This window comes from Piliocolobus tephrosceles, chromosome 1 (assembly GCF_002776525.5).
Source record: "Piliocolobus tephrosceles isolate RC106 chromosome 1, ASM277652v3, whole genome shotgun sequence".
NCBI classification, from domain to species: Eukaryota; Metazoa; Chordata; class Mammalia; order Primates; family Cercopithecidae; genus Piliocolobus; species Piliocolobus tephrosceles.
Genome location: NC_045434.1, coordinates 152374082 through 152399242, shown reverse-complemented (window position 1 = coordinate 152399242; position 25161 = coordinate 152374082). Strand labels below are relative to the sequence as shown.

Below are 25161 nucleotides of genomic sequence, written 5' to 3'. Positions count from 1 at the left end.
GAGGGGAAAAAATAAACCGACATTAAGAAGCCAGATCCAGGTGAGGGCTGCAGGAAGACAGCTGCATGGTGCTCACTACTCCATGCCGGCCACTCATGCTGGGCTGTGTAGCTGAAACACCGATCATTCAATATAAAGTAGTCAGGGACTTATCACAAAGGTATGTTTCAGGCTGGTGAAAATTTTGTCATGGGCTGGCTTCAGTCACTGGCCCATGAAATAGCAGAAATCCTCCCCAACTCTTTAGAAAATAAATGAACAACAAAAATGCATCTGAGACACTCCAAGTTAGAGCTCCATGTTCATGAATGGCAAATGGGCTCTGACAATTATGCTCGAGCAGTTTGGGCACATAAATGCCAAGCAGGCTTTCTCCTGGGAGACTTTACCCTGGGTCTTTCCACTGCCAGGCTTGCTCTGAACCATGGCTCGCTCCTTTGCTTCCTTCAGATATCTGCTGAAACATCATTGGAGAAGCATTTCCCCATTAACTTATACAAAATAACACCCACTATCACCACCACTTATTCAGCCTGGACAAAATTTTAAGCCTCATTGTGTCTCTAAGAGATGTCTCATACAACTTGATTGTGTTAACCAGTATTAAGACACTGCCTAACTACTTTATCATTGCCATAAAACATCTCTGTAAATATCTCCCTCTGATATGCTGTCTATTATTTTACAAGGAATAAGAGCTTTGACAGTGGCCATAGGTGAGGAAGGAAGGGGAAAGTTGGAGTATATCTGCATATGTGTAAAACACAGAAAATAAAACTCTCATGTAGCAGTTTTTACATTTTTGATGCTGATCCTGGGAGTTGGGGTGATATGGGATAGTTTATGTGATTCCTCCATAAGGCAGGACCTAATACAACACACTCTTTGCATTTTTCCTTCCTCTCAAACTCTGAGTACTTGTATCCATATAAATTAGAGCTGTCACATAATGTTTGCTCAAATAAAGGAATGTGCTGTTTGAGTCTAATAGCCGTCAAAGGTCAGATGTCATGGAACATGCTTTTATGTTTGGGGATGTGGGGTTGAATAGGTTTTGTAAAATTCTTTCCAAACAATATTTTGTGATTCACTAGTATAAGCTTCTTTTTAAATAGAAAAAAATAACCAACAGTAGAAGGAAGCATTCTGACAAACAGCATAGTAACTATAGTTACCAGTTATTATCACAGATGTACTATAGTACAATGTAAACAATTCTGGTAAGAAAGGACCTCAGTTTAACACAAGTTCTGCCACTAGTTAGTCATGTGACTTCAGACATTGTTTAACTCCTTTGAGCCTTAGCATCTTCATTTGCAGTAGTTGCTCATCTAGGTTTGTTCTTCCTCATCTCCTACAATTGTGGTGATGATCAAATAACATAAAGTATGTGAAAGTAATTTAAAAACAGCAAAGTAATCTACAGATTGAGCATCTCTAATCTGAAAATCTGAAATCTGAAATGCTCCAAAATCTGAAACTTTTTGAGCACATACATAATATTACAATTAGAAAATTTCACACCTGATCTCATATGACAGGTCACCGTCAAAACATAGTCAAAACTTAGTTTCATGTACAAAAGTTATTTAAAGTATTGTATAAAATTACATTCAGGTTATGTGTATAAAGTGTATATGAAGCATAAATGAATTTTGTGTTTAGACTGGTCCCATCCCCAAGATATCTCATTATGTATACACAAGTATTCCAAAATCTGAAAAAAAAAATTGAAATCCAAAACACTCTGGTTCCAAGTATAAGGGATATTTAACATGTATAACTGTTGAGTTAAGAGAAATGACTAATTTTAATAAGAAATAAGAGTCATTTAATGAAGTTGCTTTGCATATTTAAAATAAAGATGAATCTAACACTAAAATAACAGAAAGCTCTTTTAGTTGCTTAACCAGTGGCTATAGATTACTATTTAATATGGATTTACAGCTGCATCAGTTACTTTTATATTGTAGGCCAGAAAAACCAACTGGCCATTTTAGGTAAAGATGAACATTTACTGGAAATATATCCAGGCTCTTAGAATTAATAGGAGCCTACAGAACTTTACATGGAAAAGGGACAGGAGCCAAGAAAGTTCTAGACTGCTGCTCAGAATTTACATAGCAGTGATGGTCTGGGCCACACAATGCTGATCTTCTGAGGATGTCAATTTACAAAGACTCCCATGTAACCATGACAGTTGCTCAAGATTCAAATTCCTGCTGCCTCCACAATGTACAATGAGGGATGTCATTAAAAGGAAGATGAAGGTTCTAATGGAATAAGGGGAATGGATGTCTGATGAAGCAAAATAAGCAAAAATAAAGCATTCTCTAATATTTTACATATCATATGCTTTCAATTTTATTGATGCTTCTTTTCATTCACTGATATTTTACAACTTAAGATGTATTAGTTCAAGGCCATGTTTTTCTTAAAACTTTAAGTAAAATTATTTGAAAACAAGGACACTTATTTATTTTGTGAGAGGTCTAATGAGATCAAAGGAGCCATGGAAGAAAGATCTTAGGGTGACAAATTTTGAAATGCTATTTCATAGTTGTGATTGTAGTTGATCAAAACTTGAATGATCATTGATTATTTTATTTTTTCCTCCTACTTAAAAAGGAATCTTTTGAAATGAAAAAAATACTTGTATCACTATAATTGCTGCTTAAACAATGGTCATGATTGAGAATATGAAATGCGTTGCTCGAGATTTAACACAGCCTAAGCTTGCAAATGTAGAACAAAAAATTGCCACTTGTTTAATAAAGTTGCCCTATTTTAAAATTTCATGTTAACACTAATTCCCTTAAGAGTTTGTCTTTCATAAACAAGGAGTTTTCTGTAGCCTTGGCATGAGTAGCCCCACATATATCTATGGAGGGCTCTCCTTAGATCCTAGGTTTGAAAAAAGGTTTTAAAAAACGACCTTTTAAAATGCCTCACTTTCTCACCAATGATTTTGTGCATGATTCTATCCTCCAGTAGAAAACTTAGATTCACCTGACCTAAGTCTTGTATCCACTCTTTGATTAATGTTTCCAGAAATATGAGAACCTATAACTAACAAGATTGCTTGATTTTGTCCCCCAACGCCAAATGTATACAATTTTTCTGAATATATAAAACTACATCCAGGACAAAAGTATCTCATATATATGCATATGTGATATATAAATGATCAAAATTTGACTCTGCTTAATCTCTTTCCTAAAGCATCTTTTTTTCATATATGTTCTTTACTTGCAATTATTTTTCAATTTCAGTAAATAAATAATGTAGATAAACTCTCTAAAGCCCTAAGGAAGAGTGAGATGAAGGACAGATTAGCAAAAACATAGTTTGAATGTGGAAAATAGTAAACAATTTTTGTTTACTCAGATTTTTGCTTTTGCTTAAAATCTTTTATTATTTAAAAATGTGTAGTGTCAGCAACTCTTAATTATGTGAGTCAATGAGAAACTGACAATCTTCTACAAGTTTACAATGAGTAAGATGGCTTACACATGCCATCATTTATTTCTAACCTTTACCCAAATATCAAATCTCATTAAAATCTGATTCGACAACAAATTTGCTGATTTTTTCTGCCAATTTTTGAGAAATTATATCAAGAAAACCTCAAGATTTTAGGTAAAATATATCAATTGATTTGTTCATTCACTCAGCAAACATTTCTTGGTTACCAATTATGTGCAAGCATTGTTCTAAGTGCCAGAGATATATTATTGAGGAAGATCAACAAGTTTCTATTCTCACAAAATCTACCTTGCTGCAAAAGGAGCATGTAAATCGACAATTTAAAATAAAAGCGTTAGGTGATGGAAAACGCCATTATGAAAATAAAGCAGGGGGCTGGGCACGGTGGCTCACGCCTGCAATCCCGGCACTTTGGGAGGCCAAGGATGGCAGATCACCTGAGGTCAGGAGTTCAAGACCAGCCTGGCCAACATGATGAAACCCCGTCTCTACTAAAAATACAAAAAATTAGCCAGGCATGATGGCGGTGCCTGTAATGCCAGCTATTCAGGAGGCTGAGGCAGGAGAATCACTTGAACCCGGGAGGTGGAGGTTGCAGTGAGCTGAAATCACACCACTGCATTCCAGCCTGGGCAACAAGAGAGAAACTCCATCTCTAAATAAATAAAAAATAAAATAAAATAAAATAAAGAAGGGGAATTTTTGAGAGGGTATTTGAGGTGGAAAGTGCAGTAAATGCCTAAAAAATGATCTTTTGTGTTGAGTTCTGAATGACAGGGAGGGGTCAACCAGGCAAGATCATGCAAGATCTGAGAAAGAATATTCTAGGCAAAAGGGACACTCTAAAGTAAGGAGTGTGGCATATTTACAGGACAGGAAAAGGGAGGGTGTGTAAAGAATGAGGGGGAAGAGTGCTACAAGGCGCCACAAGAGAGGTAGGTGGGAGAGGTTGCAGGAGAAGAGTGGGGCTAAATCATACAAGTTCAGATAAGCTAGCAATGGTCTTAAGATTTTATTCTAAGTGACGTGAAGGGACACTGAAGAATTCTAAGAGAAACAGTGACATGAAATTACTTATATTTTAAAAATACCACTCTGGTTGCAGTGAAAATACATTGTAGCAAGTCAAGAGCAGAGAAAAAGAGATTAGAGGCTATTGCAGTTGTACAGGTGAGAGGTTGGTGGCTTCAACTAGACTGACGATAGTGAAGAAAAGGAGAAGAATTTCAGACTATGTTTTGTAGGCAAAGTTAACAAAATTTGATAATGAAATGGATTTGGGAGGTAGATTAGGACCAGAAAGGAAATTTAGAAAGAGTTGCTATTGATAGAGGAGGAAAACAAGGAAAGAAGAGTTTTTGAGGATATAGGAAGAAAACTTATATTGTCATGAAAGACAGGAAAAGAACAGACAGTGTTTTAAAAGAGGGAGTATAAACTGAGAGATTGGCTAAGAGGATAGAGGAGAGACCATTGTATTTGCTAGTATGGAAGTCGTTGGTGACCTTAATAAGAGTAGTACAGTGAAAACCTGATTGAAGTAGATTAAAAAGACAATGGTGAATATAAACATCTCTATTTAAAATGTTTTGTTGTTAGGGAAAGCAGAACAATGGGACCAGCTAGAGAAGTGTATGAGGTCAAAATACATTTTGTTTTGTTTTAAGATCAGTGACATGAAGGCACATTTGTTCATGACTAGAATTAAATAAGAAGAAAGGGGGAGAAACTAGCTGCAGAAAATTGATGGAATAATTATAGGAGCAAAGTCCTGAAGGCAAAAGTATAGGAGATCCTCAGAACGTGTGAAGGGGAGGAATAGACATACTTCATTCACTGTAATGAAAGAGAAAGAAGAAAATATGGGTGCAGATGATGATGGTTGGCAGGACTTGAGGGATATAATGACACTGAAGTTTGGTTCAAACTGTAGAGGTTCCAATGTGTGAAAGAAATGCTGTGAGCTGAAAGGATGGGAAGTGACAATCTTACAATGTGCCAAGAAGGTGAGAGAGTGGGGTACATGAAATTTGGGATTAAAGAGGAATATTACTTATAAAATGAATTGAGGGCCTTAAATGTATAAATTAACTGTATTTTGTAAAGTTTCCTCTTAAAGTGGTGGTTAGTTGAGAAACAGATATCAAAGGCAAGTTCTCCTAAAGTCTTATATATTGTCTTATCTGCCTGGACCAGAAAAAACTGAGAAGACAGATGAACTGCTAAGAAGGCAGGAAATGCAACAAAAGTTTATTGATCATCTGCTCTGTGCTAAGCACTTCATGTGCAATAGCTTTTCTGTCCTCAGAACAACCCTGCCCAATAGGTTTTGTTATCTTCACTAAATTTAAGGATCTTAAAGCACAGTGAGGTTAAAGAATGTACTAAAGGTTATACAGCTAGAAAATAGAGCTGGGCATGGTGGCTTAGACTTGTTATCCCTGCTGCTAGGGAGGCTGAGGCAGGAGGATCGCTTAAGCCCAAGAGTTCAAGACTGCAGTAAGCTATGACCACACCTCTACAGCCTGAGAGACAGAGTGACACCTGATCCCTTAAAAAAAATGGCCTGGCCCAGGATGGTGATCCTGAGGATGGATTTGAAGGACAGAGTTTGGAGAGGTTTTTAGAAGGCAAACTTTACTGGATTGGCCATCTTGATATTGGGGGAAGGAGCATCTTGATATTGGAGGAAGGAGTCACAGGTGACTCCTAGGTTTCTGCCACAGAATATCTGGGTAAGCAAAAAGATGGAAGGCATAGAATCCAGGGACCAGAGCCCAGTTCAGAAGAGCAGTAAAGGAATATCTTACAAAACCAGCTGTACATTACCTTGAGAGAGCAATCTTCCCATGCTGCAGCCAGCTATACAGGGCACAGGAATGAATTGCTCTAGAAAAAAATGTAGACCTAGCAATTTATCTGATGTGCTTTACGTTTAGAAATATAATTGCCTGGCATTTGACAGAGCTTTTTGAGCATTTGGAGGAAATTAAGGATAAATGTATAGAAAAAAACAAGCTAAAAAATGAAGCAACTTCTGGAACAAAAAAAATTTTATGAGTAGCATATACATAGGATGAACAAATCTATAAATCTAATGTATAGCATGAAGACTATAGATAATAAAATTGTACTGTATATGAAATTCATGCTTAATGAGTAGATTTTAGCTACTCTTGCCACAGAAACAAAGTGAGGTGATTTATATGTTAATTTGCTTCACTACAGTAGCCTTTTTGGTATCTATGTGTATTCTGTAACATCATGTTACATACTTTAAGTATAGATATTACATTTATGTTTTAAAAAACTTTTATGAGTAAAGTAAACACAGGGTACAAGTCCACTTATTAATGTCAGCATTTACCGCTGATTTAACTGAAGATTTGGATGTAAGTATGCTGGAAGATTGGCAAAAAGACTGGTGGTGGCTTTGGTGGTGAGAGATGATATGATTTTTCAAATGCCATAATATGAAATAAATACACAATCTCTACAATTGATAGAAAAAGACAAAGAAATACATGCACATCTTTAGAAATATAGAAGAAAATACAAGAAGTAATAGCTAAAAGAGTTGAAAGCAACTAACTCTACAAGAGCGACTGTGGGATGTGAAGAAGGGGAGAAAGAACTGAGATATTTTTATTTTAAAAAATTTTAAGAGGAAAAGAGAATTGAACTAGAAGAGAAAAACACAGGGATTAGTCATTCGGTAGAGCTAACCAAATCTGACAATATAATAGCACTTCCTTCTGAAAATGATTTATCAATGTGTCTTATAAAAGCCACACTAATAAAAATATATGTCCAGAACGCAGTATATTATAAAACATGATTTGTGCAAATTAAATGTGGTAAAAAGTAAAAATGTAATTTCAGATGTGTCAATTTCTGCTATCTATTGTTTTCACTACTTCTTTTAATAGTTGTTACTTGGTTATTGCATGTTTTAATATTATTCATTTCCAGCTTAATTCTTAGTGTGTGACTTGACGGTTTGTTATACTCTAGAGAATTAATCCCCTATCAAGTCCAAAAGGCAGATTTCATTCTAGAAGTGAGTCCAAACTGCCACATTAATAGAATGCCCTCTCTGATTTAGAACCACTTTGAGATCCAGTTCTTGACCAGGCACTCTTAGAAAGTCAGGTCACTCTTAACTTGTTACAGAAATGTAGGATTACTTCACAGAGATTATGAAGCTGACCTTGCATAGAACTGACTTCTAGTCAAATGTAAAATTCATATACGGACATTTGCTTTCAAAAATTAGGAGAGCTATATAAGGCCAGGAGTCAGGATCTACTATAGGAAATATGTACTGCATCTTTCTATAATGACAATTAATTAAATGATTTCTAAGAGAAAACCATAAATATGTTACAGAATCAAATGCAAAATTCATCTGAATTGTGAAGAGAAATCATATTTACTGTATTCTGTTGTTAGAGATACTGTGGCAGAAAAGTTTAAGAGACCTTGGACTAGACTTCAGAGATAATGAGCAGTTCCCCAGATTGTGAGAAATGATGGGAAAGAAAAGAAGCAAAGGATATGAATAATGTAAGCTCATCCTTATTGCCTTCTAGCTAGTATTATTTAATTTCAAAGGTCAGCTCCAAAATCCCAATAGAGCCTCTCATTACGGAGACAAAGGGCAGCCCAAAGTGAAATGTCTGGGGTAGGGAAAACCACTAAAGTCTTAGAGTTGGTCAGACTTAAGTTTGAATCCCAGCTTGGGGAAGGTTCTTAGCCTCAGTTTCTCTCCTAAGTAAACTGGAGAAAATAGCATCTACCTTGAAAAACTGTCTTACTCATATCTTATTTTTATCATCTACTGACCTTGTGGTAATTCTTCTTCACTGTTATATATTATATAACATAATATATGTAAAATGTGAGTATGGTGTCTGCAAAACATAATCTTTCAACAAATGGCAGTAAATGCTATGAGCTGCAATACAGTAAAGAATACAAAAAAGCTGGCCTCTCCCTATAAAATGAGAAATGATAGTTGCACTTTCCAGAAAGGAAGTTATCTTCTATTCCAAATTAACAGTGATATGCAATGACACAAATCTTTTGCAGATACTTTTTCTTCCAAAATGTATGTGGAAATAAATTTTTAATAAAATCCTAGAGATATGTATCCCTTCTATGCGTAGAGGCAATTTGTTGTTTCCATAACGAACCTGAAATAGCACTAAGTGAGTTAAGTCTCAACTAGTCAGAGATTAAAGCAAAAATCAACATTCTACCTCTTTCTTTAGAACCATTTTACTGCTTCTCCGTTTCCTGGTAATAATGCAACCTCACCGCCTTGCTATTGATTTTTCATTTTGGGGTGTGTGGGGGTGTGTGTGGGTGTGTGTGAGCGGGGCGGGTGTGTGCCTGCGTGTGATATTTACTGCTTCTTGCTTTCCTGGTAACAATGCAACCTCACTAACTTGCTATTGATTTTTCATTTTGGTGTGGGTCTGTGTGGGTGTGTGGGTTTGATATTTATTGCTCAGACAGTTAAGTTTTCTGTTTTCTTTAAATTTTAAGTGGGTGAATTAAAGGTTTGTTTCCTATTTTTTGAGATTCTTTACAGTGAATTTCCCATGGCTTTCAATGGAGTCTGTCCTGTGTGTGAGTGACCTTAAATAGGATTGAATTTTGCTTTCTACCAAGAGCCCTCAATAATTAAGAGCTAACTGATAAAAGCTTGTAGTATATGTTTATTCATTAACATTAATGACATTTGCTTCTGTCATCACCAGTGGAACACTGCCACCAGCCTACAGAGGAACCCTAACACTTGAGAGGAATGGGGCAGAGCCAGGGCCCACAGAGGCAGGGTATGCGGGTTGCCCACATCAGGAGGAGCTCTTTTTAGAAGAATGAAGTCAGGGATATCAGAGTGGAGTGTTCTCAGAAGGGAGGGATGACATCGTTAAACAGAATAGGGAGGCCAAGAAAGGCAAGAACTGTATAATACATTAGACCAGGCAATACAGTGTCATTTGTGTCTTTTACAATGCCAACTTCAGGGGAGCAGAGGCGAAAGCTCCTTGATCTTCTGTTCTCTCTGGGTTATCGCCTTCATCTGTTCTCATATTCTCAGAGCCACGGTGAAGATTCACAAATCTACAATGCCAGCTCATCCCAGTCTCTCAATCTTCAAATTGGTACATGCTTGCTGGACTTACTTGAATATTCACACTCAACAAGTATAATTCCACACCTTGAAACCTGTCTTCTGTCCTGTATTCCTTGTTTCAGTTGGTGACTGTCCATTCAGTTTGGTTACCAAGATAGTCATCATTTACTCTTTCTATTTGTTCAGCTTCCACATCAAATCAACAGCTAAGATTTTGTTACCTAAATATCTCTTAAATCTATCTCACCTCTCCACCCTATGACTGGAGCCTTTGTCAGACCTACATCTCACAGCTGACTAATGGAATCATCTCCTTAGTGTTATCTTAAATCAGCCTTTTCCTCCATTCTATTTCGCACACAGCCAATAGTGACCCATTCCAAATATAAATATGACCAGACTGTAACCTAAGTTAAGGAAGTTACCTGTCTCTTCTCTAACTTCAGGGGAAAAAACCACACAGCTTAGCATGGAATGCTGACCTGAGGCCTCTATAGTCTGGCTACAGCCTATTTCTGCAATCTCTTCCTTCTTCCACTCTGTTAGGAAGTGTTCCTGAAACACAAAGCTTTTTCTTGCCTGTAGGTTCATGCTGTTTCCTCTGCCTGGCACGCTACTTTGATTCATCTCAACTGTCACTTCCTCCCACAGCCTTCATTATTCACTCCCTGGCACATTTGTTCCACTCTCCTCTGTGCCTCCATATTACTATGTTCCATAGTTGTGCTTGCCAAACCTATGGCAATTATTCATTCTATATATATATATTTATTGAATGCTTACTCTGTTCCAGGGAAACAAGGGTGAAGAAGAAAGACACTAATGTGTGTCCGCCTCCCCTACCAGAATACTGAACTATGTCTATTTAATCTTTGTTTCCATGGGAACTATTGCAATGTTTTGTCCAAAGCTAGCTTCTCACTAAGTATTTATTGCATAAATACTTATAATTTTGTAACAGTGGGTTATAGAAATATATATGCAAAAGTACATGAAAACACAGTAGAGAAACAACCAATCCTGCTTTGTTTGGAAGTCAGGGAGGTCCACCTGGCAGAAGTGCATTGCTGAAGACAAGACTAGAGCACAATCTAGTTGGGTTTTCAGATTAGAAATGGAACCTTAGAGAACATGGTACTAGCTCAATAATGTGGCTAAGTATGAATGGAGTCAGAATTCAAATCCTGGTCTATCTGTTTCCAAAGTTTATAATCTACTTATTATCACTACCAGTGGAGAAAAAAACTCCAGTTATACCATGAGCCATCTTCTCTCTGGCTCACTAACCTCAGTAGAGCTAGTCAGCAAAGTTAGCCTTTTGTCACTCACAACTGATCAGGGCATAGAAGGGCAAAACAATATATACGTATATGCACATATATATGTGTGTATGTGTGTGTATATATATGTATCTGTACATATATGTGTGTGTGTGTATATGTACAGATACATATACAAACCAGCTAACACTAGTGTAGAACTCTAGATTGATACCATTCAGCCTAATTGTTCACATACCACATTGATTACCCTCTATAGACAAAGCCAGTATTTTTTACATGTCAACTAACAAAACTTTTACCAACCAATAATTACTAAAAAAGCAACAAAAGGAACCCCTCTTCAAAGGCACACCTATGAACAAGCATACTCATACACACATATCCTTTGTCTTTAGCTTAATAGAGATATCAGGAATTTACCCCAAATACACAGAAGCGATGAAACTGGGTTGAAATTAAAAACACTTAAAGCTATGCTTTTAAGTTCAGCTTTCACATTTTTCTATTTCATTCTGGGTATTATTAGCTTGCTACCATCACATAAAGTAATCAAGGATATGCAAGTTAAATAACACTTTCATTTAAATATTTTAATGCAAATTTTTATTGAATAGAGTAGGTATGGCAATGTGCTATGTCTTGCACATTCAAAGCAACAGCCGTTATTCCAATAAAACAGATATATTCCCTTCCTTCTAAGATAATAACGAATGTTAAAATAACCTTGGTCTTCCAAAGGGAAAAATGATTCAACATCTTTGTACACATTGTTGTTTAAAAGATCTGTATTTTAAGAACAACAGCAGTGATATTTATTGTTTTCTAGGATAAAATGCCTGGGTATCTACTGTAGTCACCATCTTTCTGCAGGAAATAAAAACAGCTCTTCTCCGCAGTATGTTCAACATTGCTAAAATGTACTAGAAAGGACTATAATTGTTCCCTTTTCCTATAGCTCCAATCTTATTTGATACTGCCAGCGCTTGTCCAGCGCTATATCTGCCCCACCAATCCTACACCATCACTACTACTAGAGACCCTAAAGTCTTGTTTGACTACAAAATCTCTTCTTTGCCCATGCACTGCTGACACCAGCTCTTAATGATATCTCCTCTTAGCTGTGTCACTCTGCTCACTTCTACTAACAGTGCTTTAGTGAAGACTCATTATTTTTCATCTGGATGTTTTCTAATCTCCCACTTGCCTGTCTGCTCATAGGTGCCAGTTGTTTCTCAAAAACAAAAATCTGAGTAAGTCACTTCCGTGATATTCACAGTGTATGAATATTTAAGGAGTGGATGTTAGTGTGGGAGAGTAGCGTAGAAGAGTTTTTAAAAGCACACAATTCCACATATTTAAAATCTCTACATCAAGAAAAAAGTCTAGGGATATTTCTTTGGGAATAAAATGTTCTTTGCAAAGCCCTCTCTCTGTTATAGTAGTTATTACCTTTAATTTTATTTATAACCATTAGTTAGCTGTATGCATGAGGAAGGGGATTCTTTGTTATTAATCTTTGAATCCTGGCACTGTTCCTGTCACTGAGTAGATGTTCAAGAGGTGCTCACTGAACAAAAGCAGTCTAGGGGGAAGGGAAAGGATAGAAGGGAGGAAGAAAGGGAAAAGGAGAGATAGGGGGAAAGAGAAAAGAAGGAGGGAAAGGAAGGGTAAATGATGTCACAATTGGAAGTTTACAATTTCACCAAGTATATATATAAAACCATTTTTGCTCTCTTATTACTTAGAGTTGGCTCTTTTCTAACAAAAAAAATTATTAACACTTGTTGTAAATGAAAGAATTTTAAAACATTGTATTATAATATGCACAATATAATTATTTCTTTGAAACAACTTTCAAATGAACTGAACATCTTTAAAGGGATTCAGAGGAAGAACTTCTAAGAAACCAGCCATTGAATGAGGCCAACTCATTAGACAATCATTTCTTTTCCCTGGTGAAGTCTACATGTGCCTACATATAGCATCAATAAACCTCTCACTGAATATTTATGATTTAATATAAAGCTTTTCAGGAAAAGGATTTATCTTTTGAAAGTTTGCATACAACTAATACTTTTGTATTTGTGGTGAAAACTATACAGCTTATTTTATTTTTTCTAAGAAACTAAACTATGTTTGAGATATAGATATAGTCATCTACATTTATGCCATTTTTATTATGTTCTTAATTTTGCATGCATGAGTATAAAGATATTAATAAAATGCTAATCCAAGTTATGATTTTTTCATTTATATGGCACTTTGCTAACCCCAAAGTGCTATAACATGTACTCATATTTACGCTATGCTCATCTCTGTCAGTAGATAGTTGTTGAGTCAGTCTTCTGTAATTCTCCTGGGGCCTGCGGCCTTTGTGAGGGCTCACTGGTTCCTTGTCTTATCCACTCTTCCCTCCCAGGAAGCCTGGGAGAGACTGTTGTCAATTCTCACCGTTATCTTTCCAAAGCTCAGATCTGATCATTCAGAGGCGATAGTGTGCTACTATAGAAATGGCTTTGTGGCCTGGCACGGTGGCTCACGCCTGTAATCCCAGCACTTTAGGAGGTGAAGGCAGGTGGATCACTTGAGGTCAGGAGTTCGAGGCCAGCCTGGCCGACATGGTGAAATCCTGTCTGTACCAAAAATGTAAAAACACTAGCCGGATGTGGTGGTGCACGACTGTAATCCCAGTTACTCAGCAGGCTGAGGCAGGAGAATTGCTTGAACCTGGGAGGTGGAGGTTGCAGTGAGCTGAGATCATGCCACTGCACTCCAGCTTGGGAGACAGAACAAGACTCTGTCTCAAAAAAAAGAAGAAAAAAAAAAGAAAGAAAAAAAGAAAAGAAAGAAAGAAATGGCTTTGTACCCACACAGAACTGATTTTGAATCTTAGCTCTGGCACTTGCTAGCAATGTGACCTTGTAAAAGTTACCTCCTGAGTTTTCTCATCTACAAAATAAGGATAGCAATACCTTCTTTACAACATTGTTGTAAGTAGAGACAATATAATCAAAGTGTAGTTTAGTCACTTGCACCTATGTAATAGACATACAAAAAAATGGTGACTATCTTGCTATTATGCCACTCTCCTACACAGAATATTCATGAAAGAATAACCATTTACTGAGAAGGTACAATGTGCCAAGAATTGTGTTCCACACTTTCCATGCTACAGGAACTGGAGAAACTACACTTCAATCTTGTAATCACAAAACTCAGACATCCATGTTTCAATAGGTATAAACGTACAGAACGTTAAAAAGTATGCAGGTGCATGCAAACAGGTCTTAATCTGTGACCTGGAACTTGAACAAGAGAGTAGAAGGGAGGTGGGATAGGGTAGAGTGGTAAAGAGCTCCAGTTGGAGACTGGCATTTGTAAAGTCAAGGCAGAGTACAGCAGGTGCAGAAACACAGCTGCTGAGTGTGGCTGGAGATGTGGTAATGCAGGACAGCAGAGGAGAGCTATGGATGGAGAAGGGACAGGGAAAAAGAGAAATGGCAAGATGAGAAATTGGAGAGACGAAGAGCCTTGGAAGCCACATTAAGGAATTTGGACTGTCCTGAAGAGAGCAGACAACTACTGAAAAATTATGAGGAGGAGATGGACCTAATCACATTTGCTTTTTTAGAAGGAACATTCAACCATTTCCTTTCTCAGTTAACATTAACCTAGCCCACAGATCCATGCCTGGGCTTCAGGTGGTTTGCAAGTTCCCTGAAATTGGTTGCAAATGTGTGTATTTGTGTGAGTGGATGCGTGCACATGCGCATATGCGTGTTCTCATAAACATTTTTCTGGAGATAGCAACTAAAAGGCTAACTCAAAATTGTGAACAATGACCGTCCAAACACTTCCTACAGGATAAAGCTCAGACCCTTACAGCCTTTTATATTCTGACTAAAACCCTCATTTTTCTTTCCTCTCCAGACAGCTTAGAATACAGTCACTTGCTTTTTTGTTATTGTTGCCATTCTGAATATGCTTCTGAGCCTTTCTTTCACGTACAGCCTCTTGGGCTTCTCTGCACTTTCCAATCTTCCCTACCTCCCCATCGCCACCTTCCACTCAGAACACTCCCCCTCTCTCTAAACATGGTTGAAATGTTTCTTCCTTCTCCAAGCATTCTCTCACATTTCTTTCCCATTTTTTAAGAAAAGCACAAATCGAAGCCATAGAATTCTGGTGACCCAGCTAGAGTGAGAGAGGGATAGACAAATAGAGCAGTAGGCTAGAAATAGAAAGTCCAGAAACTAACCGACACTTAAGTGGAAATCAGATATTCAAAAAGGTTGTCTTGCAAACCAGTGGAGAAATAATGAAGTTTTTAAAAAATGATACTGGAAGACAGTCGCAGTGGCTCACAACTGTAATCCCAGCACTTTGGGAGGCCGAGACAGGCAGATCACCTGAGGTCAAGGGTTCAAGAACAGCAACATGGCAAAACCCTGTCTCTACTAAAAATACAAAAAATTAGCCAGGAGCGGTGGCAAGCACCAGTAATCCCAGCTACCTGGGAGGCTGAGGCTGGAGAATTGCTAGAACCTGGAAGGAGGAGGTTGCAGTGAGTCAAGATCATGTCACTGCACTCCAGCCTGGGCGACAGAGCTAGACTCCTACCTCAAAAAAGAAAAAAAAAAAAAAAAAAGATACTGGAATAACTGGTCATCTACAAGGGGGAAAAGAATAAATCCTTACTTCACATCATTCTCAAAAATAAATTTCAGATAGTTCAAATCAAAGCATTAAAACATTTAGAAGAAAAATAATTTTATTATCCAACTTTTGTGTATGTGGACTAGCAGATGTATTTTAGAATATTTGCAGCAGCATTTCTCATGTTAAAAAAAATTAGAAAGAACCCAAAAGCCATGAATAATAGAATGTATAAGAAAGTTGCGTTATATGAAACATAAAGCAGTGAAAGTGAATGAATACATTTTCTACATCAACATTGAATCCTATTAATAACATAATATCAAATGAAAAAGGAAAGTTGCAGGTGGAAACATACAGTATTACTCCATCCATATAAAGATAAACACACAAATCCAAACAATATATAATTTTAGGATTATTAAACCTGTTGTAAAAATTTAGGCTTATTAAACCTGTTGTAAAACCTGTTGTAAAAAAAATAGACAAAAGTGAGGGAATTGGTAAAATAAAATTCAAGAAATTGGTTGCCTCTCCGTGGTGATGGGTAGAAGACAAAGGGATATGATAGAGAGGAGCATAGGTGAACTTTCTTCAACTGGATTGAGAAATATAGGTCGTAGTTTTATTATAATTTTAAAAAACAAATATTACATATGTCTTAGGTATGTGTATTTCACAATAAGACATTTTAAAGGACACAAACAATAATAAAAGAAATACAATGACTCACAAAAGACATGGTTCCTCTCCTTGAGATGCTCACAGTTTGCTGCTTGCTTCAGTTCCTGTGTCCTCCTTGTTCCATAGATTGTTGTGAAGGGCTCCTTTCTCAACTACTGTCTCCCTTCTACATCCTTTGGGTCTATTCTGCTGCCTTTTGTTGTAAATTTTCCTAAGTTGCATGCTTAACTCACTCATTTTCAGCCTTTTGTCTTCTCTAATGTAAGCATTTAAGGCTACACATTTACCACCTATTATTCTAGCTATATCGTGGCATTTCTGTTATGTAACATTTTAGTGTTTAATTGTTTTGTAATCTCCATTATCATTTATTTTTTGGTGCATGAATTATTAAATTTTATCTTGTAAATATAGAACACAATATAAATGTTTTTAAAGTTATTTTTAGTTACAAATTTTTAATTTAATTTATTATTGACTAAGGATATGGTCTTTTTGTTATGAATTCTTTGGTGTTTGTTGAGACTTCTTTTATGTCTAGCACACGATTAATTGTAAATTTTTATATGCATTTTTTAAAAATACTGTGTAGTAGTTGAGCTCAGTGTTGTAGTGTGTCCTATAGAACAAGCTCATTAATTGTAGCCATTAGTTCTTCTATAGCTTTTTGTATTTTTTGTCTGTTTTTGAGTCAATTATTGAAAAATGTGTTAAACTACCCTGCTATGATAAGTTTTATAGTATCTCCTTGAAGATCCGTCACATTTTCCTTTAAATATATTAATGCTACTATACTAGATAAATTTGTAATTGTTATACATTACTGGTGAACTGATTATCACTTTGTGGTCACTCTCTCTCTAGTAATGTATTTTGCTTTAAATCGGTATTGCTGTGTAAAATTTCTTTTTAACTTTTTAATTTTTGCTGTGTAAAATTAACAGTTGTAAAGCTGTTAATTTTGACAGTTTTACAACTTTACGTCAAGTTTTGGGTGCACCACTGTTAAACATCATAGAAATTGCTTGTTTTTAATTTTAATTCACTCTGACAGTCTGTTTCTTAATTGGAGAAATTAATCCACATTTACTGAAGGCAATTATGGATGCATTTGTATTAATGTACTTCACTCTATTCTTTATTTTTATCTGTGTTGCTACTTCTGAGTCTTTTTTCATTATATTTATTAAAGTCTTTTCTGCTTCTTTATCTCATTCCATTTATTTTGTCTCTATCAACTAGAAATCATACACTTTAATTCTATTTTTTTAATTTGTTATTCTAGAAATGTAAACATATCACTTTAACTTAACATGAATATTTAACTTTGATCTAAAGTTAATCAGTATCTTTGCCTTCCTCCCAAACAATGAAAAAATCTGAAAATGTTTGTAATCCAAATATTTTTATCTTTCTATACATGCTTTTGTTGTTCAGAACTTTAGTTCTGCATTTATTTTTTAATCCAACAATTATCCATTTTGTTACTGTTGTATGTAGTCAATGTTTAGGTGTAACCACGTATTTTTTGTTCTTGTTTTTAATTAATATTCTTCCTCGCTGCTCTGACCTCTCTTCTTGGTCATATTTTTTTCCTTACTAAAAAATATTCTTTCACAGTGGCTTCAGTGGTCTCTCCATAGTAAAGTCTATTTTTGTCTGAAAAACTTATTTTTCCTTTATTAAAAAAGATAACTGTAAATATAAGATTATTTACTCTCAATTCTTCAGAGATGACATCTAATGAATTACTGCTTTACTTGTTGTTGAGAAGACAGCCCTAATTTTTGAGCTTTTGAAAATAATCTTTCCTTGACAAACTTTAAGATCTATTACCTTTGATACTCTGCAACTTCATGTAAGTCTAGATATAGATTCCTTTTTTATTTATCTTGCTTAGAATTTGTTGGGCTTGCTCAATCTGAATATGAGTGCCTTCCAACAATTCTGAAATTCCTCCACTAACTCACTCATTTTATTTTCTATGGTTTCCCAAAATTCCAAAAAGACCTTCTTACCCTGTCCTCCACATCATTTAGGCAGTCTTTTAAATCCTACTTTTCTTTCTTTAAACATATTAAATGCATTTATTTTACATTTTATGTTTCATAATTCTATTATATCCACCATTTGCAGGCTTGATTCTTTGTTTTTCTGTAACATCTCACTCGAGTCAATTTTACTATATATTTAGTGATTTTGTTAAATTATGTTATGTTTTTTGCAATGTTATCTGTGAGACAAAGGCCTGAATTTAAAGTTGAATTCCTTAGGGGAGACTTGTGTATGCTTCTACCTGGCACTTGGGGCAATACGAACACAGGACCACTTGTGACTCTCAAGTGGGTTTAAAGAAGCCCCATAGATACTGTGAATTCCAGTCTCTAACACAAGAGAGGTCAGGCTTGTGGTTGGCAATTCCTAGAAGACTTTTTTTCTCTCTCTCTTTCTTTTTATTATTTTTTTCCTCCTTCTTCCTTTCCTTCCCTCTCTCCCTTCATTCCTTTGCTATTCCTATCTGTCCTTCATTCTTTCCCTTCCTTTCCTTTTTTTCTTCTTTTTCATCCCTCTTATTTTTTCTTCTTTCCCTTCCTGCCTGTATTAGTCTATTTTCATGCTGCTGATAAAGACATACACAAGACTGGATAATTTACAAAAGAAAATGTTTATTGGACTTATGGTTCCACATGACTGAGGAGTCCTCACAATCATGGTGGAAGGTAAAAGGCACATCTCACATGCTGGCAGACAAGAGAAGAGCTTGTGCAGGGAAACTCCCCTTTTTAAAACCATCAGATCTTTTGAGATTTATTCAATCACAAAAACAACACAGGAAAGACTATGATTTAATTATCTCCCACTGGGTCCCTCTAACAACACATGGGAATTATGGGAGCTACAAGATGAGATTTGGGTGGGGACACAGCCAAACCATATCATTCTGCCCCTGTACTCTCCCTACTCTCCCAGATCTTATGTAGTCACATTTCAAAACTAATCATGCTTCCCCAACAGTCCCTCAAAGTCTTAACTCGTTTCAGCATTAACTCAAAAGTCCACAGTACAAAGTCTCATCTGAGACAAGACAAATCCCTTCCACCTATGGGCCTGTAAAATCAAAAGCAAGTTAGTTAGTTCCTAGATACAATGGGAGTACAGGCATTGGGTAAAGACAGCCATTCCAAATAGAAGAAATTGGCCAAAACAAAGGAGCCACAAGCCCCATGCAAGTCCAAAATCTTAAAGCTCCAAAGTGATCTCCTTTGACTCCATGTCTCACATCCAGGTCACACTGATTCGAGAGGTGGGCTCCCACAGCCTTGGGCAGCTCTGTACTAGTGGCCTCGTGGGGTACAGCTCTCCTCCCAGCTGCTTTCATGGGCTGTCATTGAGTGTCTGCAGCTTTTCCAGGCACAATGTGCAAGCTGTCAGTGGATCTGCCATTCTGGGTTCTAGGGGAAGGTGGCCTCTTCTTACAGCTCCACTAAGGGGTACCCAAGGAGGAACTCTGTGTGGGAGCTCCAACCTCACATTTCCCTTCTGCACTGCCCTCACAGAGATTCTCCATGAGGGCCCCGCCCCTGCAGCAAACTTCTGCCTGAGTACCCAGGTACTTCCATACCTCTTCTGAAATCTACTCAGAGGTTCACAAACCCCAATTTTGGACTTCTGTGTACTTGCAGGCTCAATGCCAAGTGGAAGCTGCCAAGGCTTGGGGCTTGCACCCTCTGGAGCCATGGCCCAACCTCTATGTTGGCCCCTTTCTGCACACAGTACAGGGCCCTGGGTCTGTGATGGGAGAGGCTGCCACAAAGGTCTCCAACATGCCCTGAAGACATTTTACCCATTGCCTTGGTGATTAACTTTCAGCTCCTCATTATTTATGCAAATTTCTGCAGACGGCTTGAAAGACTTGCCCCCATTATTCAATTACCTCCCACCAGGTCCCTCCCACAACATGTGAGAATTATGGAAGCTACAGGATGAGATTTGGGTGAGGACACAGCCAAACTATGTCACTTCCTTTCTTCATTCTTTTTCTTTTCTTTACTCCTTCTTCCCCCTCCCTCCATCCCTCCTGCCTTCCTTCCTTCCTTTTTTCCTCCTTCCTGCCTCCCTTCCTTCTTTTCTTCCTTTTTCACACTTCACTCAAAGCTGAGGCTGAGAAATACATGTATCCCCTGCTAAATCCCTTTGCAGACCCAGTTTTTTCCTAGTTCACTCACTGGGGGTGGTCTCTAAGCCAATCTCTCACTCTGTTCAGACTCCAAGCAGTCTTCTATCCTTCCACTTGCAATATCTTTAACTCAGGCTTAACCCATCGAGGACCAACAGACACCACCAGAGCAAAAGCTAAATCCAGACTCATGTAAGTCTGTGTGTTATTTTTCCTGTTATTCTGGAATTCAAATAATTGCCTCAAATTATAGTCAGAGCTCATTTTATACAATAAAGCAGTGGGTGTGAGGGTGTTTAGTTTTGCTGTACCAAAAGATTACTCTTTAAATATTTAGTTTACCATACTTCTAAAACAGAAGTTGATATCTTTTCATACCTTTGTCTTTAGTGTTGAAGACAAATCATAGATATAATATATATTCAATAAATATATTTTAGATGCATATAGATGTTGTAGGCTCATACCACTCACTCCAAGATTCAAGTCTCCTTATGTTATCATACAAATATCTGAAACTAATTTGAGCTACATATTCTTTGAGTTGGGATTATCTTTAGATGTTTCAACAAAAGTGTGACATTATTGCCTCTTTAGCCTTCATCTGGCTAACTTCTGATGGCTCTCTCATGGTCCACTTTTTCACACCTTTTCTAAAGATACTTTCATAAATCAACTTCGTCACCATCAACAATAAAATCTGGTACAGATATCCTACCTGTGCATTTTTATTACAACTGATCTTTGTCCCCAACATACATTTCAATTAAATTAATTTAAACTTAAATAAACATCTGAATATTAAAGTATATTAGTGCCCAAATATGAAAATATATTAATGTCTGAATATTAAAATATGAAGAATTGGGGCTCAAGTATAGTTGTTTCCCCTGCACTTAGCATAGTGTTTACCTTGTAGCAAGTATCAATAAATGTTTTTTCATGAATGAACAAATGAGTGAATGAATGAAATATCTTAGAATATACATTTTTAGCTCCAAATGTACTTTTATTTTCAACCTTTGAGGCTTTTTTCTTTTTGTTAACTCTCAGAGAAGACATCTAGCTGCTGTGTTTCAGTTCTAAATGTTTACTTTGGTGTCACTAATTTATATCGTATACTCTTCTCAAACCAATTTCTTCAGAGTTAAATTGCTTCCTTTAGCCCAAGAAAAAAAGAACACTTTAGTACACAAATATGTTAAGACTTGAAACAATTTTATTGTTTTTGAAATGTAAAATACCATTAGCAAATGAAGACAGGATAACCATGCCTTCAATTCAATTCAAGTCTTTGAGAATCACTGAGAATCACTGAGAAGTTTACCATGACTACTAACAGTTTTACTCTAATTATAATAGGTAACAATTATATTTGCCATATTCTACTGTACTGAAGAATTACAGGTATTTTGTAATCATTCCTCATTTTAATTCAAAGCTTTTGAATCTTGAAAGAGCTGTTAAAATGCCTTTTTAATTTATTTGCCAATTTGTATTCTTCATAGTTATATTAAGAAGTTCACTGTTTTATATTTGAAACTTGGATTCCACTGAGACTGTTTACATATCTGAAGTTCCCAATCCAGTGAACTACCACTCTCATCTGGGATTTAGCATTCTCTTTATTTCCCTTTTAATTATCTATGCAGAATTTCAAAAATATTTCCTCAGTATATACTATGTACAGGACACTGTACCAGCCACTTTGGTGTATAGAAGGAAGAAACGGGTTGATACCAAGATAGATGAGGCATGACTCCTGCCTCTATCATCTAGAAAAATAAAAAATAGATTATTATATAGGTGTGCCTCTGTATCTGGTACATAAATATTAATAATAGTTTACAGTTATCAAGCTTTACTCTATGACAAACACAGTCTTACATTTTCACAAGTACCTTATTTCATCAAATTCAAGGCCATTGATTATAAGACACATCAATATTATAGTACCATTAAGGAAGAAAAAATACTCCTTAAAAATCATAACTTACTCCTGACTGCAGGGTGCGTTCCAAATATCAAAGCTGTTAATATTGGAAAATATGTGTGACTTAGAACTGATGAATCTATTAACTCATAATTCTCTCAACAACTCTTCAAGTTAGGTAATGTATTGTTCTCATTTTAGAGGCAAGGATACTGATGAGTTCAAAGATATTATGTAACTTGCCCAAGATTGCACAGCTAGTAAATAGATGGGTGGAGATTGAACACACGTCAGTCTGATTCCACATACCATATTCTCAGCTTCTACACCAAGGAGATCTTGGATTCTTTTTGTTACAGGCTGTTCAGAAGTTTCTGTGTGTTATCTTTCTGATGTGACTTCATTTAAAGTTGAAAAAGAATACTGGGACTATTAATAGTGGGACTATTAATTCTTGAGCTCACTTCAGAATTTAGTCGGGATGATGAGACAAATTTATAAAACAAACAAATTGTGTTTTGAAAATCATTATCCTGAACGTGGCTTGAAATGGTTGTATGATAGTGATCAGACTAGAGAGTTGTTAATAAATCTTACCAAAATCAGTCATAAGACAATTGATTTTTTAAAATCTATGAATCTATAACTGACAACACTGCATGCAGATATAGATGTAATAGTTGTAACAGAATTATAGACTGGAATAAGTATAAATTAACTTTTACCAGGAGTGTAGGCATCTGCTTTCCTATTTATTTAGAAGGAAAATTAATAGTGGAAACTATCCATCAAAGTATGCATCCAAGTTCTCTTTTTGGGATTTCATAAAAAGAAATAGCAACATTTATGTCTGAGATATTGACAATTAATTCTACACTACGTGAAGTGTTACAAATAATCTTTGTAAGGCACCAAACATGACCCAAAGTAAGAAACTGCATTATTTCATATTGAATAACAACCAGCCCGATTTATTTTTTAAAGGCTAATGAGTTAAGACATAACAACCATGTGTTACATTGTTTTTGCCTATAAATAACAAATTACATGTAAGAACAAATGGTAGTTAAATGTACTGTAGGCCAATTTCATAGTCACGGATACCAGACTTCATCTGTGGAAATTTAGCAAAACAGAATTAGAAATGTCAAACAGAAAAGATCTCATTAAGATAATTCTTCCAGAAATGAATCAAAAATTCTGTCCCAGATGTTCATATCTGGCAGGAGTCAAGATGAATTGGACAGAGCTAAACCATCTAATTTATTGTTTCTCAAAATATGATACTGCAAACACCTATGTCAAAGCTTCCAGATCACTGGTGTGCTTGTTAAAAATGCAGATTGTTGACCCCCTTCCAGGACCTATTTGGGTAAAGCTCAAGAATTCACATTTTAAAGAAGCATCTGCCTCAACCAGTGAATATAAGCATGCTGGATTTCACAGCTATTACTTTAACACTTGGCTCTTTCCCACCTAATCCTTTGGACTGATGGCAGAAATGAAGCAATTACAAGTGATTTTTTTCACCAAATATCAGAGGTTAAATGTCTCATGCACCAAATATTTATGAAACAATTGGGGGAGGGAGCACAAAAGAAATGTGAGCTCAGGTATTCCAGTGTATTGCAGTTTTTGCATATTAAATAAACAACTGTTTAATGTGATTCAATTAAAATAATACCTCATGAAATCTAATGTGGTCACAGAAAAACAGAACTGAGGTAATCCTGGTAGCTGTCAGAATAGAAAAGAAAAGACAACTCCAGAAGTTACTTAAAAGCAAAAGCAGTCAGTGGGGATTCAGTGGCAAATTGAATGTGAGTGGTAAAAGTAGGGGCAAGAGTCTGGGTAGCAGAAAATAGAAGTGCTAATATGGGAATAGAATGTGAAGCCATTCAGAAACAATTGAGAAGATGAGTATGGAGGAAAGTGAGGCTTTTATAACTGGTTCTTTTACTACTACATATATAAACATCGTGACTTTAATTTTGTTACTGAGTTTATGAATGAATTTAATCAAATTGAGATCTAATTAATGATTATTTTCTATTACAGCAATTGTTCAACTGTCAAGCTCTACGAAAACTAAGTATTCCTGATAATGACCTTTCAAACCTGCCAACCACTATTGCTAGTTTAGTTAATCTTAAAGAACTCGACATCAGTAAAAATGGTAAGACTTTTCTCTCATCATAAAATACCTGGAATTTTTTATGGAAAATGTGTTTTAATATCTTCTCTTAGCAAACAATCTAAAATATTTTTTTCTTTGATTTTGTTGCAACTGTAGTTTAATGCTCTTGTAAAGTTAAATCCTAAATTTTAAGTCCAAGACAGACGTCCTCTCTCTCCTCCTCTTACTAATGTGCTTGACTCATTCAAGTCTTGTTTCCCTCTGCATTCAGATATGTGATCTAATCTTTTCTATAAAAATTTACTGCCCTCACAAAGTTGACTTCTGTCATTCTCAGAGTAAAATTTTTTCTCAACATGTGTCAAATATCACCTGCAAAACAAAGCCTACCCTTTCACCCTATTTGAAAATATACTCTTAATTTCCCTTACTGGGTTTCAGTTTTTTCCCCTGGCACTAACCATCCTCACAATATTGTATAATTTCCTTATTTCCTATGGTTATGGTATATTTTCTCCTAACTGAGAATGTAAACTCCATTTCATAACAGGAAGAATTTTTCTTTGTTTTGGTCACTAATGTGTCCGAAACATCTAGAGCGATGCCTAATAAATAATAGGAATTTAGTAGTTTTTGTTATATTCCTGGATAGACTTGTAT

The 25161-nt window shown here is 36.1% G+C and overlaps 1 protein-coding gene across 5 annotated transcripts in view; it reads left to right on the top strand.

The window, feature by feature from the left end:
* Nucleotides 1-25161, top strand: part of LRRC7 (leucine rich repeat containing 7) — a 544610-nt gene that overhangs the window by 202923 nt on the left and 316526 nt on the right. For all 5 annotated transcript variants that reach the window (XM_031935208.1, XM_026454139.2, XM_031935212.1 and 2 more), the window contains one exon: nt 24423-24540. In XM_031935208.1, coding sequence (XP_031791068.1) covers nt 24423-24540 — 118 coding nt within the window. The remainder of the gene's footprint in view (nt 1-24422; nt 24541-25161) is intronic.